The following is a 25,790-nucleotide window of genomic DNA, read 5'->3' as shown; positions in this document are numbered from 1 at the left end:
CAATATTTCCAATTGTCTCCTAAATTGTGGCTTATTTATACCATTCTGGTGATGTCAATGGGACAGAACCAGCCTTTGGTGAATATCCTTATAGCAGAGAGATTTTCATCTGACCTGTAGCCAGCACAATGTCTCTGTGCCTTCTTCCCAGATAGATTTTCTTGCTGTAGTAACTTACTGGGCTGGAGATGCAGGATGCAGGAATATTTTTAAAGGGTTATAAAGGTATCAGAAGAAAGCACGTAGGTAAGCCAGCCTGAAAAAGATTAATTGAAAGCACATAGATAAAGCATAGATATGTGGAGTATAGACTAGCAAACTGCTCAATCAGCTTATGAGTTCATAATAACCTTAGGCATAAATGTATTTAAAAGCCGTTAAACCTGATATAGTTGGTTCTTTGTTACATAACTCATTGATTCATGCAATCAGGGATCCAAATATTGCCTTTCTAGATTGTTGTGAAAACGTAGTGATGAGGAAGAAGTATTTTTCATTGCCTCCAATGCTTTACCAACAGAAAGCTTCTGGCTTTTCACTCCTTTCTCTTATCAAGGCTATTTGAACGACTGAGGTAAAGGGATTGAAGAAGTGTTCAACCAGTTAAAGAATATTTACATGATTAAAATAGCAGTATGTTATTGCACATATTTGTATCATCTGCTTAGTTTACTGACAAATGTCCCCATTTGGATCCCATTGAAAACAGAAATTTTGTCCTGGCCTAAAATAAGAGTAGATTCAGAGGTGTCATCAAGTTTTTATTGCTGTCAGTACTGTCTAATGCATAATCCACTCATTTCTTGACTTAATTTAGACTCCAGAAAGTTATTGTTGCTGGTGAGATATTCCACAGAAATGATACATCTTGATTTTTAGCTGCCAAGTTGAGCAAGTCATTATAAAAATCTTGTTTTGACTTGTCATCTGAGTAAATCTAATAGGAAAACAAATTGCTGATGGGGAATAACTAAGGAACACCAAGATGTCATTTTTACATAGTCCCTTTCTATCCAATAACCGCACACCTTTCTTTTACAGCTGAAATTATTTGAAAATAAAAGGCCTGTATATTCAGGACACACTTTAAAACAGGTACACACATTACTCCAGCACAGAAAAAGGAAGGGCAGGCTACCCTTCTGGTGTGTTCAGTGTAGGTTCACTTGTATAGCCCTGTTCGGATACACAAATGTGTATCCACATCCAATCCACGATCCACAAATATTATCTGTGCATACCCGCATCCGCAGATGCGGATGTCTGCAGATATCCATGGATTTGCAGGGCTCTACACTGGGGGCCAAGGTATCCTCCCCACCGGAACCCAGTCGGGTAGAGCCGCATGGGCAGCTGTGGAGAGCCTGGGTCTCTTCCCCTGCCTGGGCAGGAGCCCAAGCAGCCCCCCGCCCAGTGTCCCAGCCCCCTGCCCAGGGCAGGTGGAGGGATCCAGGCTCCCCACAGCTGCCAGAATGGCTCTCCCTGACCTGGCTCCTGCTGCGGGAGGTGGCTTGGAGTCCCAGCCCAGCCACGGAAAGAGCCGAGTGGGCCATTGTGGGGAGCCGCGACGGACCCTCCACCTGCCCTGGGTGGGGGGCCTGAGCAGTCCCTGCCCTGTGTTGCTGCCCCCCAGGCCTCCCACCCAGGGCAGGTGGAGGGTCCATGCCATGGTTCCTCACAGCTGCCCACCTGGCTCTTACCGTCAGAGCCCTGTGTGGATACAAAATTTGTATCTGCATCCGTGCTGCTATCTGCAGAAATAGTCCATGGATATAAAGTGGATACCCGTGGATTTGCAGGGCTCTATTCATTTTATGTGAACTAGAATGGGTACAAACATCAAAAAAATAATAATATGAACAACAAAAGAAAAGATATGTAGATGCAATTCCATTGGTTCATTTGTGATTTTAAATTTGGAAATGCAAATCAGGTTACTGTGTCAGCCTCTCCTAAAGAATTTGTCTACCTAGCCCCAGGACATTTTATATCAGGTTTTTCTACCAGTCATTAAGCTGTCCAACACCCAATCCAATCAGCTGAGCTAGGTGCTAGGCAGATGGGATGGGATGTGGGAGAAATCCTTCCTCCTCCTCCCCTCAAAGGCAGAAATGGCTGTAGAGCGACTTCATGGAGATGACTCCAGATCAGTGGTTAAAATGTGCTCTGTGGCCCCTGTGCAGAAATAAGGGAGGTCAGGAGACTCCATACAAGTGTATCTCTGGAACCATGTCCCAACCTTGCACACTGACACCAAACCGGTTCTGCTACCAGCCAGAGAGAGAGGTGCAGAATTTGAACTATAGTAAATATCCTAAAACTTACTCAACTTTTAATTGAATGCAGCATAGTAGTATCACTCTGCAAAGTTACACAGGCCTCAGGAAAGCAGAATGTTCTTTAACTGATAAGATTTTGTAACTACTTTATAATAATAAATAATAACAATAATAATACTGGAATTGTTAGTTTTAAACACCTTTTTTACTTAGACACTGTCTTTTCTAGGTTACATTTCGGACAAGAATCTATCACTGTAATATTAACAGCCAAGGAGTGATCTGCCTTGACATTTTAAAAGACAACTGGAGTCCAGCATTAACCATTTCTAAAGTTCTCCTCTCCATCTGCTCACTTCTTACAGACTGCAACCCTGGTAAGAAAATAACACTGGTTTGACTTTTGCATTCATTCACATCTAGCTTTCTGTTATCTATTAGTATCTGCTTGGTACAATGTTTTACGACTGTATTAAAAAAAAAAAGAAATAGATGTAGATTTAAAATTTAGTGCATGTGATTGCTACAATGCTAAGTGAAAAAATATACATGACATAAATTAAAGAGAAAACATATTGTCAGAAGGGCAGGTGCATTTTTAGTGTTTGAGAATAAAAATACGCTATTTCAAACTAAAGAGTTTAATCCCTAATATATCCCTAGTGGTAAATGCTATTTGAGAAATGTGGGCTATTACAGACAGATAATATTACTGAACATTGAAATGGAAAGTTTTCATTTAGACATCCTTCTGAAAAGAGTATAACAGTACCAGTTCTGGTGGAAGGCTAACAAAACAGTTTACAAATAATAGGCATTAATGCAGAGACTAGGCAGTCACTCTTATTAACGAGTATAGTGGTTAACCATTCCGCTCAACTTTCAGTCACACACCCTGTTGCTTCCTACTGACTGCTAGACCTGTGGCTCCACCCTTTGTCCTGCCCCCAGTGACCAAGGAATGAGTCTGGTTGTATGACTGAGAATCCCAGACATTCCAAAATAATGAGTCAGGCTCCCCAAAATCATGACATTGGCTGACATGTCATGAGATTTTTACCATGATACATTCTGGAGTCTTTTTATTTGCCTTCTGGTTTCTAAGCCTTTAAGATTCATGTTTTGAAGTTTTGTTTTGTTTTTTTCCAAACCATGAGGGCTAGAAACTTACTTTAAAAAAAAAAAGAAGAAGGAAAACTAGCTTCCCATGTAATCACAGTCCCCCAGGAGCTGGGGCTTTAAGAAAAACACTAAAATATCTCAAGGCTCACAATGAAATTCTGAGGGAAGGCAAGTGTTTGACTGGCTAAATTCCTTCATTTGGGGTTGCCTTAGATGTGATACAAAAAGCTGCAGTTAGATGTAAAAAGGAGTCCAATATATAGTTACCTGTGGTGACTGAAATAACGCAGCCCAAACTTACAGGAAAAATGAGGTCCTGGTAACGCTCACAATGTCCTAGTTAAAAGCTGAAACAGTGAAGGAGACTGGACAGTTACTAAATACCTTGTGACTTCAGGCATGTTTATTTCTGGCGTTTAGAACACCCCCTACTGATGTGTTGGAGGGACTTCATGTGCACACTTCTCACTATACATTTTATTGAGCAGAGGCTTGTCTTTTGATACAGCTGGAGTGGTAACACAAATGTAAAGAAAAGAAAACTAATAGTCTAGGAGTCTTTAGAATAAGCATAAAAGGTATGGTGACATTAATGGAAAACATGGAGTTTTCTATTAGTGATATGTGGGCACTTCAAAAATCAGTGGGAAAGCTGTGTTAGAGTTAGAAGATGGAAATATACATAGTTTTTTGTTGTTGCTTTTTGGAGGTGTGGGGGGGTCTGGTCTCCAAAGGGACACTATCAACTCAAAAATATAGTCTGTTTCAAATAGTGGATTAAAAGTAATTTCTGGTACTTCACCTGTCCCATTGCTCCCCTTCCATTTTTTGTAGTTTTACAATCAGATTTTTCTTTTCTTAATGTTTTTCCCTCCCCTGTGATTGTGTGAAATACCCACACAAAATAACAGCAGAAATTGGATGAGTATAGAGGGGAAACAGTAAACAGGACTATACAAAGAATGCTGTCAAGCGCACAAAGTAAACAAACTCAAAAAGATTATAGAATCATAGAATCACAGACTATCAGGGTTGGAAGGGACCTCAGGAGGTCATCTAGTCCAACCCCCTGTTCAAAGCAGGACCGATCCCCAACTGAGGAAAGAAGATTGAGGAAAGAAGAGTTCTTTTTCCTGTAATCTCTGTCAATTATAGTAATCTTGGGTGTTATTGTAACTGTAGTTGATAAAATATTTTGTACAGAACTTTGATTTTTTAAGTTAAGTATCCCTTTAAATACTCTATGGGGATTTGCTTACTGTGTCTTGTGAATTTCATAGCTTGATTTTGAGGAATGAATAGTATTCCTATGTTTTGCTTTGTGAGCTCACCTCTCCTGAATGTGAAATGTTGAGCTCTTTGTTTCCTGTCTTTTGGATTGTTTGTTTATTCCTACTCTTGGTAATTTACGTACATGTGAACTCTGTATTTTAGTGATATGTTTCTGAAATTGAAGACTTCGACAAATTTAGGGGCTCTTATTTTTCATTGTACAGCCTGATGTGATAGCCCTACTTATTTCTATTTCTGGCCGCACTATAACAGTTCTCCTGCTTGTGCCATTTGTTTCATTTTCTGAGTACAGTTCTGATGATATTTTATCATTAACAAACTGTTGGATTAGACATTCCCTGAAATCTAATTGGAACACGGTGTTGTAAATTGACTCCCTCTTTCTCTGAGTGGGGGAATCATTTTGAAAATAGCCCTGGCACATCTGGGAGAAATATTGTATATATATTCTCTATTAGCTGGGAGCAATTTTCAATCCACTTTGTCCTTCCTTCTTCTAAGGTATACTGCCTCAATTTAGAGGCAGAGACCCAGCAGGGGGCTCAAGTCGATAAGCAACCTTGAACTCTTTGTTCACCATTCATCAAACAGGCAGAAGCAGATCAGGTCAAATGGAAAGGCAACACTGAATATCCCACAAATATAAACACTTAGGATGTGTGAGTTCCCCCCTCCCCCCCCACCCTCTTTGAAGGGAAAAATCAAATATCAGTTACCCAGTAGTCTTACATTTATGCAAATCTTCATTAGAACAACAAATACCAGTAAGAATGGCAGCTAATTAACCCTCAGCCATACACAGTGATTAAACTGAGCTGGAGCACAGCTGCAGCTTCCTTGGCAAGCGTAGCTATTCTCAAACAGGCTGAGCAAATGAAAAGAGGTATTTGCTCCTGCCGCTTCTGTCACTCACACAGTAATCTACAAAAGACATTGAGAGAGTCTCTTTCCTCACTGGTTATGTACATCACTGCCCTTTGTTTTGTGTTAGTTGACGCAGGAACTTGTTTGTCCTTTTTAAACAACTAATATAATCCTGTGCTCATAAGCTGTCTCAGACTCTTCAGTTCTGATTATTATTAATTGTCTCTATTTTGCTTTGCAGTATCAGACAGTAAATTGTGTTAACAAATGTCGGAGTTTTGTAACAGCTGGCGGACTTTTAGGGAGGGCCGGGGGGGCGGGAGGGAAGAGTGATACAGTATTTGGGTATGACTGGACACGTGTGAGCTATCTGCAAAAATAAAAGAGGCCCTTGTGAAATGTAGGAAATGAATGAAATGCTAGTATTCCCCTGGTAAATATTAGTTTGTATTTTATTTAAATTGACATCCTCAGATTAAAAATTCCATATATGTTTACCAAGGAAGACCCCATTCCTCTGAACATTTTGGCATGTCCAGAAATTTACTTGCATGAGTAGTCCTCTAAAACTTATGGGACTACTCATGTGCATAAAGTAAAACATGTTTGCAGGATCTGGGCCTAAGAAAGTTCACTTTTCAATAGTTAGATGTTATGGGCTTGTCTAGACTAGGAGTTATTCCAGAATAACTATTCAGATATAAAAAGAAAAGGAGGACTTGTGGCACTTTAGAGAGTAACAAATTTATTTGAGCAGATAGTCTCTAAGGTGCCACAAGTACTCCTTTTCTTTTTGCGGATACAGACTAACACGGCTGCTACTCTGAAACCCGTCATTATTCAGGTGTAGCTATTCTGGAATAAGAATGTTCATATGTGGCGTTATTCAGGCATAGCTGTTGTGCTTTAAATACATACCCTAACTTAATCCAAATTAACTTTCAAAGGTAGACAAGCCCTTAGTTTACTTTAATGCATTTTTTCACAACTTGAAATATGAAAATTAATTAATTATTTTTACTTTTGTCTCTGGACAGTTTTGTTCCCTGGTTCTCATGCACTAGGAAAATACTGAAGCATTTGGCTTGCAATCACTGCAGGGGAAATACTTAAATAAAAAACTTTCATTGGAATTTTTCCTTAAATGTATAACAACTTTTCTATTGACTTTTAAGTTTTATAAATCCTTATTTTTACACAATCTGAAATTGGGATTTAAAATGGCCTGACAATGTCTTTGGTGTCTCGCTGCCTACTATAGAATTATGTGTACTGAAGAATTTGTGGCAAATCCGTTTTAATTTGTGGGCCATGCCCAATACAAACCACTATTTTAATTAAGGCTTCTAGGTAGAACATGTTAGATTTGTAGGGGCTGAAATCCTATAGCTGCCCCACCCAACATTCATGTTTCTTTCACCCATGACAAACTGCATATGAATTTAAGTTAATCATGTGGCATTTAATTCATGCTAATCTCTGCATATTTTGTCATTGTTTGATTTTTATTAAATAGCATTATTTCCATATATACCTTTCTAAATTCAATTCGATTTTGTACTTGGAGTGATCGCATAAGTCCATTCCACTTCAGGTGTGTGTGCCCAGTGCATTTTCAGAGATTTTTCCTTCCGTGGTGTCCATCAGGGTGGGGTATGCGCCCTCTTCTTCCTCACGCTGCTCTATAATGGAATAAAGGGCAGAGCCAGGCACGACCCCCTGAGTTCCTTCTTACTGCCCGTGACGGTTGTTGAAGTGTCTGATCTTGCTACCTCAAGATTTTCACCACTGTTTATATATGGTTGGTACTCACTTTTAGTCATAGTTTTAGTGTTAAAATTTGTAATAGTATTACGTTTCCTTTATTAGACTGGGGGGTGTATAGTCTTCAGTCTTAGATACTGGTTTTGGTGCCGGGGCATGCCTTAGTCACCAGGCTTTGAACCCTGTGAGTCCCACAAGAAACTTATGTCAGTGAGCAACCTGCACTCCACTGGCCTGAACTGGCTTGGAGAGACTCATGTCAGGGATTGCTGCCAAATCTGCAGGGAATTTAAGCCAAGAACCAAGAAAGACAGGGAGGCCAGACCTAAATTTCTTCTGATGGAGTCAGCCCTGCGCCCACCCTCAGAGCCTTCCCATTCAGAGCTAGTACTAAGCACAACTTCTTCAGTCAGGAACACTCCTTCTGTTTTGGCCAAACCCTGCCAGTCACCCTGCCCAGTACTGAGGAAGATAGCTTCTAAGGACTCTGAGTAGCAGCCATGTTAGTCTGTATCCGATGAAGTGAGCTGTAGCTCACGAAAGCTTATGCTCAAATAAATTTGTTAGTCTCTAAGGTGCCACAAGTATTTCTTTTCTTTCTAAGGACTCTGTATCCAGATTGAGGTCCCTGGCACCAAAGTCCGGCAAGCATGCTGAGAAAGATAGTAGAGGGTGCTCAACAGTGAGGCAATCATCTACTCAGGTGGGACCATCGATTCCAATGTCGGCCCCGGCCCCATTGAGACTGGCCCCTGAAGTAACACTTATCTAGTTCAGCAGTGCCATCCTTGTTGACTCAACAGCAAGGCTCTATCCCATTGCCATCAACTCCAGAAGCTTATGCAGCAGCATGTGATCTGCTCAGTCTCTCGATACCAGTTTCACCAGCAAACCAAGAATCCTCTCACCCAGTACCATCGGGTGTAGTAAGTTTGTTGGCTGCTTCATCTCAACATTGGGTACTATGGGCGCCTCTGGACACGTGAGTGCCTCATCGTACAATACCATCCAGAGGGAACCGAGCAATAATCTCTCCAGTGCGGTCTCTTCCGGGCTTCCGATGCCAATCTCCAGCACCAACAGGAACAGCCTTGGTTGAAAGAAGCTGATTCATCCTCAGACTCGGCAGTCAGCTTGTATGTATCACAGTCATGTCATTATTCCCCTCAAAGAGTTTATTCTCCCTGGTACCCACCTGAGGCTCTGTTGTGCCTGGACAGTAGAGATTCATGGCTTGGAAGAAACTGGGGTCTGGAGACTTACCAATGGCCATTTTGGAACTCGGGGGAGTTTCCCCGACCCCTCAGGTAGTGTCCACACTTTCCCCACTCTACTTCCTCAAGTAGGTGTCGAGACCCACCCTGGCAGGATACCACACCCAGTACCAGGCGTGGCTTGAGCAAGTGGAACTTGCTCCAGTGAATCTCCCCTTGAGGACTCGGAGGAGGCTCCACTACGGCCAGCTTTGTCTTCCTCCTCTTCATCACCCAACAAGGCAGTGGTAGTGGAGGTGAGGAACTCTTTGACTGGTGATTATAGAGCCCATCAGGACCTTCTAAAGAGGGTGGCTTTTGCCTTGGGTATTCAGGTGGGAAAGTGATCCCACACAGACTGGTCAACATCTGAGCATCTGTAGGATCTTCTCAGGTGGTGCTCTAAATTAATGAGACTGTCTTGAAGCTCACCAGAGTCCTGTGGCAAACTTTATCTCCCCTTCCACCCACCCACAGCAAAAAGGGTTGAGTGTAGGTATTGTGTCTTCTTCTAGGGGTTTGAACATGTTTACACCCACTCCCCTCCAGGGTCATTGGTGGTTTCAGCTGCCAATGAGAGAGAGGGCCAGGGTCAATAAGCATCTACAGTAATGCCTCGCTTAACGTTGTAGTTATGTTCCTGAAAAATGCGACTTTAAGCGAAACGATGTTAAGTGAATCCAATTTCCTCATAAGAATTAATGTAAATGGGGGGGTTAGGTTCCAGGGAAGTTTTTTTCACCAGACAAAAAACTATTATATGTATATCATATAAGTTTTAAACAAAAAATTTAATACTGTGCACAGCAATGATGATTGTGAAGCTTGGTTGAGGTGGTGAAGTCAGACGGTGGGATATTTCCCAGGAAATGCCTTACTGCTAAATGATGAACTAGCATTCATAGAATATCAGGGTTGGAAGGGACCTCAGGAGGTTACCTAGTCCAACCCCCTGCTCAAAGCAGGACCAAGCCCCAATTTTTGCCCCAGATCCCTAAATGGCCCCCTCAAGGATGGAACTCACAACCCTGGGTTTAGCAGGCCACTGCTCAAACCACTGAGCTATCCCTTCCCCCAAGGGTTAACACATTGTTGTTAATGTAGCCTCACACTCTACAAGGCAGCATGAATGGAGGGAGGGGAGACAGCATGTTAGACAGAGACAGAGCGACACACCCTGTGTGTGGGAGAGAGAGAGAGAGCTGTGCATTGCCTCTTTAAGTATACTGACCCCACTCTGCACTGCCTTTTTAAGTATATCAGCAAGCTGAGACGGCAGCTGCAGCCAGCAGGTTCTCTCCATCCTGAGCTCTGTCGTGTCCCCACCCTGCTCTATATGAAGAAGGGGGAAGCAGGGGGCAGGAGAAGGGGGGAGGGGGATCCCCTGACATTAGCTCCCTTCTTCCTCCCCGCACAGCAAGCAGGAGGCTCCCAGGAGCAGCTCCAAGGCAGAGGGCAGGAGCAGCACATGGCAGTGGGGGGAGGGACAGCTGAACTGCCGGCAAGGTTGCCGCACAGTGAACCTAGAGGAGCAGGGAGCTGATGGGGGGCTGCCAGTCCACCCTGGTTCCAAGCCTTCACCAGCTAGCTGCAACGGGCTGCTCTTCCTGCAAGCAGTGGACAAAGCAGGTGGCTGCCAAACAACCTTATAAGGGAGCATTACACAACTTTAAACAAGCATATTCCCTAACTGATCAGCAACATAACAACAAAACAATGTTAACCGAGACAACTTTAAGTGAGGAGTTACTGTACCCCAAAAGCAAAGAAGCTTGATCTATTTTGCCGAAAGCTTTCTTCAACTGCTGGATTGCAACTCAGGATTGCTGATCAGCAGGCATTTCTGGGATATTAAGATACTGTGCCAGAGGTTAAAATCACAAAGATTTTAAGGACCGATTCCCAGAGGATGTGAGGCAAGAGATCCTCTCTGTGGTGGACGAGGGAAAGTTAGTAGCTAGGATCTCATCTGGATTAATTTGGATGCCACCAACTCTGCAGCTAGAGCCCTGGCATCGGCCATTATGATGAGCAGATGTTCGTGGCTCCAGTCATCTGCTCTTCCTCAGGAGGTCCAACAAACCATCAGGGATCTTCCTTTTCAGGGACTGTCACTTTTCTCTAAGCAGACAGATGACAAACTGCATGGCCTGAAGGATTCCAGTGCAACACTAAAGTCTTTGGGCATTTATTCACCTGCCCCAAAGAAGCAGCAGCCACACCACTGTCTCTCATTTATACCTCACCAACAGGAGGTAATTCGGAAAAAGGGCAGAAGTTATAGGAGAAGGATCCTGTTCCCTAGTGGGACTTAAACCTAGTGTTGTCAAAACTAATGGGTCCTCCCTCCCTTTGAACCTTTAGCTACTTGCTTTCTCGCTCAGTGAAAGTAGCCTTTTTAGTGTCATATCACCTCAGCCAGGAGAGTGGGTAAATTATGAGCTTTTTGTCTCATCCTGCATATACTGTCTTCTGCAAGAACTAGATGTACCTATGCCTTCATCCAAAATTTCTCACCAAGATGGGTTCTCACTTCCATATTAATCAGGCGATGTACTTATCAACTTTGTTCCCCAAACTTCAGTCTCATCAGGATGCTAAGAAACTCCGTTTTGGATGTTAGAAGATCATTAGCATTTTACTAGACTAGGACTAAACCATTTAGATCCTAGCGTGTTATGCATAGCAGTTGCAGACAGGATGAAGGGCCTTCCAGTCTCTCTTTGTGGATCTCCTCTTGTATTTAGTTGTGTTACGACTTCACCAATATAATTCCACCGAGTAAGATGCTGGCACATTCAACCAGACCTCAAACAGCCTTTCTGGCCTAGGTGCCTATTCTGGACATTTGCAAAACAGCAACTTGATCTGCTGTGCATACCTTCACTTCACATTATAACATCTCTCATCAATCTAAAGATGATGCTTGATTTGGACATGTGATCTCCAGTCATTTTCAGGTAGACTCCAATCCCACCTCCAGATCAAACTGCTTGTGAGTCACCTGAAGTTGGACTGGACATGTGCAGTCACTCAAAGAAGAAAAGGTTGCTAACCTGTTCTGTAACTGTTATCCTTTGAGATGTGGTGAATGTGTCTATTCCACAACCCACCCTCTTTCCCCTCTATATTGCAGTCTATCTGGAATGAAGGAACTGAGAGGTGTCTGGGCTTCAGGTATACAGATGCCTGGCATGGGCCTATAGTGCACCTGCCCAGAAGCAGAAACAGAGGCACCAAGGGAACTTTTACTGCAAAAACATAGGTGCTTGAGCAATTTTTGCCACCTACAGGGCTCAGGGGCAGATGAACAGGGCTTTTGTGAATCCCTGATTCTGGGATTTAGGCACCTAAAGTGGCAGTTAGACACCTAAGTCATTTTGTGAATCCAGCCCTTAATGTGCAGTTTAACATGCTTCACATAGAATAACATACCTCAGTTAGTAGTATGAATTAGGGCTGTCAGGCAATAAAAATAATTAATCATTATTAAAAAATTAACTGTGCGATTCAAAAATTAATCGCGATTAATCACACTGTTAAACAATAATAGAATACCGTTTATTTAAATATTTTTGGGTGTTTTCTACATTTTCAAATATATTGATTTCAATTACAACACAGAATACAAAGTGTAGAGTACTCACTTTATATTTATTTTTCATTATAAGTGTTTGCACTGTAAAAAAACAAAAGAAATAGTATTTTTCAATTCACCTAATACAAGAACTGTAGTGCAGTCTCTTTATCATGAAAGTTGAACTTACAAACATAGAATTATGTACAAAAGAAACTTCATTCAAAAATAAAACAATGTAAAATTTTAGCGTCTATAAGTCCACTCAGTCCTACTTCTTGCTCAGCCAATCGCTCAGACAAACAAGTTTGTTTACATTTACAGAAGATAATGCTGCCCACTTCTTGTTTACAATGTCACCTGAAAGTGAAAACAGGCGTCCTCATGACATTGTTGTAGCCGGCGTCGCATGATGCATAAGTGCCAGATGCGCTGAAGATTCATATGTCCCTTCATCTTCAACCACCAATCCAAAGAACATGCATCCATGCTGATGACGGGTTCTGCTCGATAAAAATTCAAGGCAGTGCAGACCGATGCACGTTCATTTTCATTATCTGAGTCAGATGCCACCAGCAGAAAATTGATTTATTTATTTATTGGTGGTTTGGGTTCTGTAGTTTCCACATTGGAGTGTTGCTCTCTTAAGACTTCTGAAAGCACACTCCACACCTCATCCCTCTCAGATTTAGGAGGGCACTTCAGATTCTTAAACCTTGGGTCAAGTTCTGTAGCTACCTTTAGAAATCTCACATTGGTACCTTCTTTGCATTTTGTGAAATCTGCAGTGAAAGTGTTCTTAAAATGAACAACATGTGCTGGATCATCATCCAAGACTGCTATAACATGAAATATATGGCAGAATGTGGGTAAAAACAGAGCAGGGGACATACAATTCTCCCCCCCAAGGAGTTCAGTCACAAATTTAATGAATGCATTACATGTTTAATGAGCGTCATCAGCATGGAACCATGTCCTTTGGAATGGTGGCTGAAGCATGAAGGGTCACACGAATGTTTAGCATATCTAGCACGTAAATACCTTGCAATGCTGGCTACAAAAGTGCCATGCAAATACCTATTCTCACTTTCTGGTGACATTGTAAATAAGAAGAGGGCAGCATTATTTCCTGTAAATGTAAACAAACTTGTTTGTCTTAGCGATTGGCTGAACAAGAAGTAGGACTGAGTGGACTTGTAGGCTCTGAAGTTTTACATTGTTACATAACTTCACTCATAAACAAAACAAAAAAAAATCTACATTTATAAGTTGCACTTTCACGACAAAGAGATTGCACTACAGTACTTGTATGAGGTGAACTGAAAAATATTATTTCTTTTGTTTATCATTTTTACAGTGCAAATATTTGTAATAAAAATAATATACACTTTGATTTCAATTACAACACAGAATACAATATATATGAAAATGTAGAAAAACATCCAAAATATTTAATAAATTTCAACTGGTATTCTATTTTTAAAAGTGCAATTAAAACTGTGATTAATCGCAGTTAATTAATTTTTTTTAAATTAATCACGTGAGTTAAATGCAATCAATCAACACCCCTAGTATGAATAAATTTGTATTTATCATTGCTTTGAGACCAAGTACTACAGACTTTTACCATTATGGCTTTATTGGATGCTTTCCTCTTTAATAATCTACATTTAAGAACATGGGTGCATATCTTAACAACTTGCATTTATCTAAACACGGATAAACAAAGTCAGATAACATCCTAAGATTATTGGGTTCTTTACTTGTCCACACTGGAGACTTGCCTCCAGGTTTCCCTTGTATGAGTCATCTTTATGATTTTATCTTTCCCAGTAATTTCATTTTTCAGAGTAGCAGCTGTGTTAGTCTGTATTCGCAAAAAGAAAAGGAGGACTTGTGGCACCTTAGAGACTAACAAATTTATTTGAGCATAAGCTTTCATGAGCTATAGCTCACTTCATCGGATGCATTCAGTGGAAAATACAGTGGGAAGATTTATATACATAGAGAACATGAAACAATGGGTGTTACCACACAGACTGTAACCAGAGTGATCATTGTTTTCATCCCAGAGTAGGTATTGGTGACAGTTGTGGATAACATGTTGTTGCGGCTTTTTTATTATAGCTACAAGATAGCCATGTGGTTTGGCAGGTTACAAAACTGTCTAAATAATTTCTGTATCCTGCCTAAATACTTTCTGCCAAAAAAAGCTTGCTTAAATATTGTTAACTCCCTTATCTGCACCTGCATGGGGGTACTGGCAGTTAGGAAACTTAGTCGTAGGGATACATCTATTGTGATGATCCTTCTGTTTGCTTGTTTTTGTTTTCCTGGAGGCCAGCAAGGTCCTAGACAGGTACAGCTGAGAATATAAAATCCCAGCCTTTTCATTCTTTGCTGAGAAGGATTCAATCACGTTTCACAGAGTATTATCTGATCTTCATTTGTGTCTTATAGCACTTTGGGGAGAGAGTTTTCCGTATAACCATTCAGCATCAGATTCAGAAGCCCAGGAGAAAGTGGGGCATTCCCCACAATGGAAGGCTCACCGTCCAACTCTAGGGCCTCTACAGGGTGGAAGGTGGGCAGCTATAATTCAAGCAAGATCTGAGAGGTGGCACTGAATCACCACATGTGGTTGCTGCTCTGCCATGTCCTCTCCCAAGACAGCAACGCCCACTTTTCAGACTGTGCAGGGCCCTGTGTTGTTGTTCTCCTTGGCATCAGGGAAGATGTGGCCATTTTACACTGCCACTGCCTCCTCCCTCAATAGACTTTCTGCAAATGGGCTTTTTCCAGGGTTTATGCCTGGAGTGAATCCAGCCCAACCCTCACTCCTAAATGGGATCCCCAAGATGCAAATACTGTATGCTTGGATTTAGTTTCCAAGAAGTTCTGGGTGCCTAATGTAAATTAGGAAATTTTAAGTTTGTGTTAATATTTTAGGAACTTTAAGATTTCATCTGCATATTTTGTTTTAGGTCATTTTAAATAATTGCCAAGTAGTTAAATTCCACAGCTAGAGAGCTAACGTGTTACAGATCTGTTCCCTCGTACAAGAAGCTCCACCTATAACTGTGTGTATTTTAAATGTGTTAGTGTATGTCCACCATAGTAACAAAAGGGCCTCTTCTCAAAATCCTAAAGTGAGAGCCTCCTGTCCAAAAATTTAAAAATAAAACTAAAGCTGATTAATGAGGGAAAATAGCAAAATTATTGTAAAATAAAATCTATTCCATCGTGAAACATTTAGCTTTGAGTAGGTATTTAGCTAAGTTGTGGTCAAAATTCTTCTATTTGTCTCCAGTCTTGTAATTTTTAAGATACTTACTCAGCACAGAATAGCGAACAGCCAGGCCACCCTCCCCCTGGTGCCTGAAGCTTGGCTAGCCGAATCTTTTCTTCTCTCCCACCCATTCCCCTTCTTTACAGCTAGTTCCGATGTTGGCCCAGTATGAGCCAGGTGGAAAAAGAGAGGGAAGTATTTGCCCCCTCTTACCTGGTGCTTCTCCATGGCACAGGCCACCTTCTGTCCCCTCCTTCTTGTTGCCAGTTCATGTCAGATGCTCCTTTCTCTTATTCCTCCCAGCTATCTGACATCCCCCCTGCTGAAAGCTGAATTTAAGAACTCAGGGTGATAGTAAGTTTGAGATGCCTATAGCGTCTAGGCACAGGATGTCTCAATCCTCACTATTGCAATCTGTTATCTGTACTTTAGAGCTATCATTTTGCCATTATGAACAAACCTGACCTAAGATTCAGATCTGAATCTCATTCTTCAGACTTATTATTGAAAGAGAGGGTTAAGCTGTGATAAGGTAAAGGGAAGCTAAAGAAGCTAAAGATAAGTTAAAGAGAAGTAAGGAATTTAATTTTCTATTATAAAAAAATAGAAGCAGACTAATGCATACTGGAAAAGTTGCTGATTTTATAAAGTAATGATAAATCTTTTCAAAAAAATTTGTTGCCAAAATGTCTATAGAAAATGGGAACAACAGCGTTTAACTATGAAAAGAGTTTTTGCACCATAATTCCATCAGCTGTTTGATTATAAGTAGACCTGCAGTGCTATTGTCATAGTAGGTGATGATGATTCTAGAAAATCCCTTTAAAATAGGCAAAGTAGTGTCTAATATACTGCATTTTTTGCAGTTGACTAACCACTGATATTTCAATTTCTCTTCAGAGTCCACAGTCATTCTGCCAGTTGCACTGCCAGAGCACTATCAACTGTGCAACAAAATAATCTCATTTTGCCGTATGAGCTTGCTTGTCCTTTGTGTGGGCAGCAAGGTATCACGCAAATGGAGAAATTGATCTGTTGTCTAAGATTATTTTATTTTATTTAGCTTAGAGCTATTTTCCCGCTTTTCTTTACTGAGTTTATAACCATGTTCTTTCAATAAATATGAAGATTTCTACTTACTGATGTTTCATCACATCACACTGCAGCATGTTCTTCTTGCCAGAGAGAGATCATGATTGCATTAAAAAAGTCTTCACCTGGTCATTCAAAGGAGATACTAAATAGGGGACAATAAACAGGAGCCAAGCCAGTGAGGAAGCAATTCATGAAGTAGATTCTTTTATTTGCAATATGCCTTTCATAACCTTTGGAAAATCCCAGCTCCTCTCCAGAAGATATTAGCTAGTTCCCAATTAAAAATACCAAAATCAAATAGTTTGTCTAATTACTCTGTCACATTTTTTATTGGACCAGGAGCCCATTTTTTTCAGGCTATTTTTTTGTTGTTGTTGTTGTTATTGGTCACAGCTGGTTTAACAATGCTGATCGGTTCTATCTTAAATTGACCCTGCTACAGAGTTTTCCAGGGCAATCCTTTCTTCAGTATTGTCATTCTGCAGTAATTGAGTGCGGAACAGAAATGATCTGTTTTGTTCCCTGAGAAGCACAACTGTATCTTTCTTTCATGTTCCTTTAGAAACAACTTGTTCATTACTGTGGCCTCTCACAACATCTGCATTAACCAATAGACCTATTTCTTATTAAATGCTTTACATTTCCCTGCAAGTCCTGCAGTGCACATTATATACCTATATGGAGTTGGAGATTTTCAAACCAGGTTATCCCTCGTTCCGAAATAAACTCATATCATCAGATTCTTTGAGGTTTTCTAGGCATTTGGTTCTCTTTCTTTCTAATCACTGGTGTCTCTTCACTGTTACGATATTTCTCCAGTTTTTCTGAGGGAATCCTCCTCTTTACCACTGTGATAGACCCAGGTCAGTTGGGTACAGCAGAGTAGTCGAAGGCAGATATATTGTTCACTGGATAAGCAGTTTTCTGTTCCCTGACTGACCAGAGGAGGGGCTGTTCCAGGCTAGGGTGGACACATGACTTCAATTAACCTGCAAAGAGTCAGGTGAGGCCGTTAAGCTAAGGCCCGAGTTCCCCCCAACCTGCCACTACAGAAACACCTCCTGGGAGGGGAAGACAGGTCCCTGTCAGGACAGGAGGCTAAACTGTTCTGGAATAAGCCCATAGGGACAACAGAGACTGTGGGAGTTCTCTCACCAACCTTGTTAGGGGGCTTATTCCTTCACCCACTTACTTCCCTGGTCCTTCTTGCATGATCAGAGAGCAACAATACCCGAAGTCCAAAGGTGCAAACAATTCGATGTTTATTGGGGTGAACTTCCAGCAAGCATGATTCCAGTTTCCTTCCTTAGTGTCCCCCTTCCCAGCTCTGACACCAGTTCCCATTCCTGCCCTTAGCCAAACATGATTCCAATTTCCCCACCCCTATTCCCTGTTCCCATTCCTGCCCTTAGCCAAACATGATTCCAAATTTCCCCACCCCCATTCCCTGTTCCCATTTCCCCACTCACACACACTCACTTCCTGATTGACTGCAGACTATGTAGTAAAACTTGAGTTCTGCTTAGCTATACCTTAACCTATTATTTTACTGAAATTTAACTAACCAATCCTAACATATTGTAACATGATTATGTAACCAGTTATATCCCACCACCTTAATTAGTTTACACCCAGCAAAATTAATTATACAGCAGACAGGAACAATCACAGAACCAGACAGAGATTATACAGACAAACAATAGCAAAGTGGGAACTATAATGACAAAACAATACAGAAGTGAGGATTTCACATCCCAGCTATTGATAAGTGAGTTCTTGCCAGACAGGATGCTATCAGACTAAGTTTCCTTTTACATTTTCTAGGCACTTCCCTTTCTCTGGAGGCGATAGGCATTATCAGGACAGGATTGTATTCCTAACAGCCCAATAGCACCTTATTTCAATGTGACTAGTTTGGAATGTGAGGATGTGACTGGTCACTTCCCAGCTTATGGCTGCCTCTGCTACTTAGCCAAAGGCCTTCGCCTAAGCACAGGGCCTCAGGCTGTCACAGAAAGAGAAGGACCTTACACTGGCAGACAGTGACTTTGATTCTTTCTTTTATACCTCTATAACTAGCCAAGTGATAAGAATACACCTAAATTCTTAGAGTATAGGCCTTTACAGACAGGCCTGAATATCTATATCCTAAAAAACCTCCTTGCTGGCTTATGATGAAAAGGGCTCAGTAGACTGTAACCCTGACCCGAGAGAGAGAAGGGCTACATGGAGGGTCGTGGTGAGCCTCTGAGGCTAGCATAAACTGCCTGGAAGCATGAGACCTATAGGGACAGGGTCAGAGCTCTGCCACACCACTAATCTCTGAACTATAACCAAATGATTTACTTACCCTTTAACCAAGGCCCTACCTATTTAGGTTGTGTCTACACTGCAGTTAAACACCTATGGCTGGCTCATGTCAGGTGACTTGGGCTACAGGACTGTTTAATTGTAGACAGTGTAGACCAGCGGTTCTCAAACTGTGGGTTGGGACCCCAAAATGGGTTGCAACCCCATTTTAATGGGGTCACCAGGGCTGGGGTTAGACTTGCTGGGGCCAGGGGCCAAAGCCCGAGCCCCCACTGCCCAAGGCAGTGGGGACTCGGGCTTTGTCTTCAGTCCTGGGTAGTGGGACTCAGGCTACAGGCCCCCTGCCCAAGGCTGAAGCCCTTGGACTTTGGCTTTGTGCGTCCCCCGCCCCTTCTGCCCCCACTCCCACCTGACGTAGTGGAGCTCGGGCTTTGGTCTTGACCCTCGGGTGGCCTCAGGGTTCAGTGCCCCCTGCTGGGGTTGTGCAGTACTTTTTGATGTCAGAAAGGGATCACAGTGCAATGAAGTTTGAGAACCCCTGGTGTAGAAGTTCAGGCTTGGACTGGAGCCCTAAGCCTGAACGCCTGTTCTTCAATTAAACCCGAGCCTGGCAAGCCCGAGTGTTTAACTACAGTGTAGACATATCCTTAGGGCCAGATTTTTAATGTTAGTTAGGCATCTAGTGGGATTTTCCAAGGCACCAGGAGCCTAACTCCCATTGAAAATAATGGGAATTAAATGGTCCAGCTTCAAAAGCATCTAGGTGCCTATCTGCATCTCTAGGTAGCTAAATATCTTGAAAAATCTGGCCATTGCATATCTGTATAACTTTACGCATGTGCGTAGATCTATATGTACTTATCTTAGTGTATGTGATTAGCATGTAGAGTTATGCACATGTGTAAATGTTCACAGGATCGGGGCCGAAACTACAGCATCGTATATTGATAATTATACACAGATCAGTAATGAAGAGAGTGAATTTACTTTTCCATTAAGAGCATATAAAAATGTTAGAGATTTTGTTTCAGTTCAATGGACTAACTCTCCCTCAGCATGAGTCCATGATTGTAGGAATCGTTATAGCAACAGGGAAAGCATTCATTAAATAGAAAATAGTTCATAGGTCTCAGGGAGAGGACTTAATACTCTGATGTCTCTTGTAGTCTCTACAGTAACTGTCTTGGAATAACTGTAGCTCTTAATTGTGTGGGGGAGGGGTAGTGGATTTATGTAGACCTAAATCTTTGTACACTTTCAAATTGCACATGGAGAACACCTGATGTGTGCAAGTTAGCAGGGTACGAATACCAAGAGATGTGAGCATGCATCCATGCAGGTATGTACTTTTAAACAGTCGTTAGACCATCATTAAAAAAATCAATACAGCCATAAGAAGCTTGCATGGAAATACTTAGGTTAAAACAATACTAACAGAAAATAAGTATAAGGACTGCTCTAATCATTTTATTCTGAAAACTGTCTGGAGTTATTTACATAAGAATACATTTAGTGGGTGTTATATAATTTAAAGAGTAAAGCAAGTGGCATAGATTACATTGTTAAAGTAATGTGTATTCTGTAGTGCTTTAAACATACAGTACTGTAGTAATTAGATACAATTCCAAACTGAGTCATACATGCACTTACCTTATTCCTTTCTTACCCAACATTCAAAATTTTACAGCAAAAAGATAAGTTTAAATAATATTAATGAACATAGAAGTTCTCATACTGAAACAGGTTAATATTCCACCTCATCAGATATGTTGCCTTCAAGATTGCCTAGTGCCAGGAGATTCAGTGAAAAGTGTTAAATTCTCTGAAGTCACTTAATCATATAATACACAAGAGGAATTTCCTTCCTGACCACTAACTAGTGATCAGTTCATGTCTTGAAGCATGAGCACTATTCGCCCTTGAAAATTTAGCTTACCTTACAATGACTTGTGTTTGTAAATCTTTTTTTAATCTTCCTAAATTGTTTGTCTCAATAGTATCCTGTAACAAGATAGTGAATTCCACATGCTTAATTATTTGGTGTGTAAAACAATTATTTCCTTTTTATTTTTTTTCTAAATTTGTAGCTTTTATTTTGTGTGTCCCGTTATTATGGGGAAAGATAACTAGGAGCATCTCACTGGCATTCTTCTATATCATTCGTTATTTTATATCTATCATATATTCTCTTGCTTGTCTCCTTTCCAGAATAAATAATCCTGATCTTTAATCATTCTTTCTTTGGCAAAGATCCACTGGTGCCTCTAAGTATTTTTGTAGTCCGTCTCTTGTGCCTTTTCTACTTTGGCTTGATCTTTATTTAAGACTAGATGAGAGACTTAACTTTACTCACAATGAGATCCTATCATTAGTTTATTAAATGAGATCTAATAAATGGGCTAATCAAACCCAAACCAACAAGGATTTCAGATTTAAAGCTCAAGAGACATTGTGAGATATAAATAAAAAAAGGTCACAATGAACAGTAGTAGTAGGGTCAGGTTCTGCCCTCGGATTCTGCAAGTCCCATTAACTTCAGGGTAAACTGATGAACTGATATGCTAGTTTCAGAGTAACAGCTGTGTCAGTCTGTATTTGCAAAAAGAAAAGGAGTACTTGTGGCACCTTAGAGACTAACCAATTTATTTGAGCATAAGCTTTCATGAGCTACAGCTTATGCTCAAATAAATTGGTTAGTCTCTAAGGTGCCACAAGTACTCCTTTTCTGATATGCTAGTGTTACTGATCTTAAGTTTACCTTAATACTGTCTTTTGAAGAGGTTTAAAAATCAGTCTCTTCAAAATAATAAAGAGAAAAAGCAATACACTTAAAAAAAAAAAGCTAGCATACGTAAGCCATAAAAGATGTGATAAATACACGGTCACAAACTTTAAATGTGTGGTGATCTTTGCATCAAGGGAAAATTCATAGTTAGGGAGGTGTGAAAATATGTTTTTACATTAGTCCTAGCAGAATCAATGTGATCTGCTGAACCACGTTCATCTTAAAGGATTTTAAATTGAGAATAATTGATAGGTCCCACAAATGCAGAATAAGGAGTCCATTCTCCTCTCAATCAGCATTTGTAACTCCAAATACTAGGGGAATATAGCCTTTATGCTACACATGATGAATCCTTCTGAAATTTACAATGAAAAAACCTTACTGCAGTTGCACAGAATAACTCAGTTATTTTTTAATTATTTTTGTTTCTAAAACATTTAGTGAGCATTAAAGACTACAAATTGAATTTAAATAGCAGCTAGAGTAATTAGAATCAAATGCCAAAAGTCATCTTAAACTACTTTTTTTTTTCCAAAATTCACTTTGATCATTTACAGTTGTGTCCTGCATTTTGTCTGTCAGTTACTGACAGGACCTTAATTACAGTGTAGTTTTATGCATGATGCAGCTATACCACATTTGGACTTGGCTGAGGTTGTTTCTCCAGCTGAGAATTGGTTGATATTTTGTGAAGCCCACTCCTTACTGTATACCATATTTTCTCACTAAGATAGCTGCATGAGCCTGAAACAAAACTTTTATTAAAAAGTGGTTGAGATAGTAAAAACTCCTTCCGCAGAATACAAGTGATGCCTTATCAGTGTTTCTACACTTAATCCTCTTTTAATCTGGTATTCAGCATTTCCCAATAAACACAAGGGCCAGATCACCAGCTCATATAAATTGGCATAGCTTCTGCTGAGGAGCTCACCCAAGATTTTCATCAATATTTTTAGACAGTTACATTTTTCCTCTATCTTGTTTTTTGCACATGGGAAGGGAGTTGGCAAAATAAAGAGTTTAAAATTTTTTACAAGGCAAAATACCTATAATGTCCCTGTACCCTCCTTGCCTTTTTGTATTTTGCAAAGGCAAGCCCAGTTTCTAGTTCTGGGTCTTTACATAGCCCCAGATCTTATCCTTCTAATTGGCCAAGAACAGACTCCATACCTCTGATTAGTTCAGCCTCCTTTAATGCTTCTTCCACATCTTAAGCTATTTACCCTTGCTCACCATACAAATCTCACACTTCCATTGTTCTTGAAGTTTCTGAAAATAAGATTGCTATATCAATATCAGCTGACCTTGGCCCTCCAGCATTTTCACCACAAGACTGCAGTCACACTTCTGAAAACCTCATAACCAACTGTCAGATGCACAAAGCTTACAATCATGGCTATAAATCATCTGGCTATCCAATCCACTGCTTTCTTAAGTAACATTCCAGGAACCTGTGTTTCTGAGTGGTTCTGATTTTACCTTTAGAAGTGATCTACATGTTTGCAAGTGTTTCTAGTTTGTTCTGTTCGGTTGCATGACTAATTTGACACAATTCAATATTTTTATGAATTTTTGCAGCTATCACATAGCATCAGATAAAGCCATTTATTTGCCATTTGTTGCTCTGGTATCCCTGATTTTTGAGCAGCCAGGTCTTTAAATTCAAGGCAGGACTTCAGGTGCAGTAGCTGGAGGATAAGACCTTTATGTGAACAGCATAATATATAAAGCTTAAGGGTGTCCAGTTTAAGGATGGGCTGCTGTATTAAGATATAACATTCATTATGGGTAAAAAATGGAACTGTGATTCAGAGCTATTTGGAGCACAACCCATGTGCATAATGCTTAATGAGAGGGCACATCCATAGAAAGGAATATATTGCATTTATTGTAGTACTGGTGTTAAAATGAACATTTGGCTTTAAATATACTGGCCACCCCACTCCCCCCCAGGGCCCAATACACACACACACTTTCTACAGCCTTCTTTAAACAGTTTAAACTTACAGTGGTGCCTTTTCTCTGCTAAAGACAGTTTGCTTTAGGAAATGCCCCAGATCGATTTTATGGAATGTTTGTTAACTGGTGACAGTTGCCAGAGTTTTCTAGCTTTCTTAAAAATGATGTACACTGGCCAGCGTCAGCAGCATGGCTAAAGAACAAATAGCAAAACAAGACCATTCCAAATTTAGAATTGTGGATCTATTATTGCTCTATCCAGTTCTAAATAAAACCAGCTGCTTTTGATTATTTTGACTTGAGGCATGAAGCAAATTATTTCTTCAGTTTTTTTTCTTTCTAGGTTGGTCCCTCAAATTAAGAGGCAGGTTTTTCTCAGCTCTTCAACATGCTTCTCATATGTTCTTACAATCTGTTCAAATTCTGGCTGATGTTCTGCCTAGCCCCCTTGAGCTGGAACCTGCAAAGGGAGTACAGGGCTGAGTTTGGTCATCCTGGTCCTGCAACTCTTCTCCCCCACAAAGAGACCATTCTGGAGGCCTTGCATGAGAGGAACAGAGTGGAGTGCCTGAGCCAGGCCTAAAGGATAATAAGCTCACATCCTGTGCTTAGTACTACCCTGGGTATACAAACTCCTTCCCCACACAAATTATTTATGCTTCTGCAAGAAAGGGCCTGTGAATGGGCCCCTACCAGACAGAAAACAAGTGCTCTTTCAAGCTGATACGGTGTATGTTTGTGCTATTTAAGCTTAATAACAAGAAAATACTTCCTGATAATCATTTGTTAGACTTTAGAAAATTTCACAAACAGTGTAATAGAAATCCCATCACTTGGGCCTTTTAATAGTTGACTAGATAGGACTGGAACAGTACTGTACTGGCAAGAGGACAGTTTAAATGACCCACTGGGTCTTTTCCATCTGTAACTTTTGTGATATCTCTCTCCTCTATGAGTCTCCTAGGAACCATCTGAAGCCATTTATATTGTAGATTTGCCCTTGGCTTCAACATGTTAATGAAAAAGATGTCCCTCAAAGAGAAATACATCTCATAAGTGATGCAGGAATCACTAGTGAAATTCTATATCTTGTGTTATGCAGGTGGTCAGATTAGATCATCCTAATGGTCTCATCTGGCCTTAAAAACCTACGAATGTGTGAAAACAGAGGCTCTACCAATTGCTGTGTAATGGGTAGAATCTCTTTGGAAAGAAAATGAGCTAGCAGAAAGACACCTGCTCTGAGTCGCCCTCTCTCCGTGAGATCGTAACAGTCAGGGCTCCATGCTGAAGATAAGAGGCCAAATCTGGAATGACTTCATGAAAATTAATTGAATTATTCCTAATTTATACCACTGTCACTGAAGTCAGAATTTGGCCTCAAAGCTAGAAAATGCTCCTGGTCTTTGCCTTTTGGCAGTGAATGCACAAGGTGGGACTCTTGTGGGGAAATAGCCACCTGTTACCAAAAATGAAGTTCGGTTACCCTGAGCACCTTAAATTCAGTTCTTATCCATGGTCATAAGGTGTTTCTGGGGCATCAGTTGGACCTGCAAACAAACTTTATCAGAGAGGACTCCTTAATCTCTGCCATTTTGACCAAGAATTCCAAACTGAGTAGGCTCCAGGCACTCTTCTTAGGGTATTGTGCTTAGAGGGTGTGACTGTAGGTCATATAGACACATCCAAGCTTGCTTTAATCTAGCTAGTTTGAGTATCAGATCAGCGAAGCTCTACTTTCAGCCACCTGAATAGTTACCCAGGATTCTAGGGGGTTTGTATAGCCTGCACTGAATCCCATGCCACCGCAACTCCACTGCTCCAGTTAGCTCGTTCAAAGCTAGCTCAAGTATGTCTACATCAACTGTCGTCACACCCCATGATTGCCATGTAGATATACCCTTAGAGTTAGATGGTGGTTTTACCTCACCAAATGGCCTACATGAAATTCCCAAAACAATCTTGGACTCAAGTAGTTTAATTAAAAAACTATATTTAGAAAGACAAGGTGGGTAACAATGTCTTTTATTGGACCAACTTCTGTTGGTGAGAGAGAGAAGCGTTAGAGCCACACAGAGCTCTTCTTCAGGTCTGGGAAACACACTCCCAGTGCCACAGCAAAATGCAAGGTGGACCAGATTGTTTAGCATAAGTAGTTAGCACATATTGTAAGGGGTCACTCACCTTGCATTTTGCTGTT

At 40.8% G+C, this 25,790-nt stretch overlaps 1 protein-coding gene across 2 annotated transcripts in view; it reads left to right on the top strand.

The window, feature by feature from the left end:
* The window catches only part of LOC125631626 (ubiquitin-conjugating enzyme E2 E2), a 334,645-nt gene that overhangs the window by 291,418 nt on the left and 17,437 nt on the right, over positions 1-25,790 (top strand). For both annotated transcript variants that reach the window (XM_048838591.2, XM_048838590.2), the window contains one exon: positions 2,509-2,656. In XM_048838591.2, coding sequence (XP_048694548.1) covers positions 2,509-2,656 — 148 coding nt within the window. The remainder of the gene's footprint in view (positions 1-2,508; positions 2,657-25,790) is intronic.

This window comes from Caretta caretta, chromosome 2, assembly GCF_965140235.1.
Source record: "Caretta caretta isolate rCarCar2 chromosome 2, rCarCar1.hap1, whole genome shotgun sequence".
Taxonomy (NCBI): domain Eukaryota; kingdom Metazoa; phylum Chordata; order Testudines; family Cheloniidae; genus Caretta; species Caretta caretta.
The sequence above is the reverse complement of the archived record's forward strand: the minus strand, read 5'-3'. Positions and strand labels throughout refer to the sequence as shown.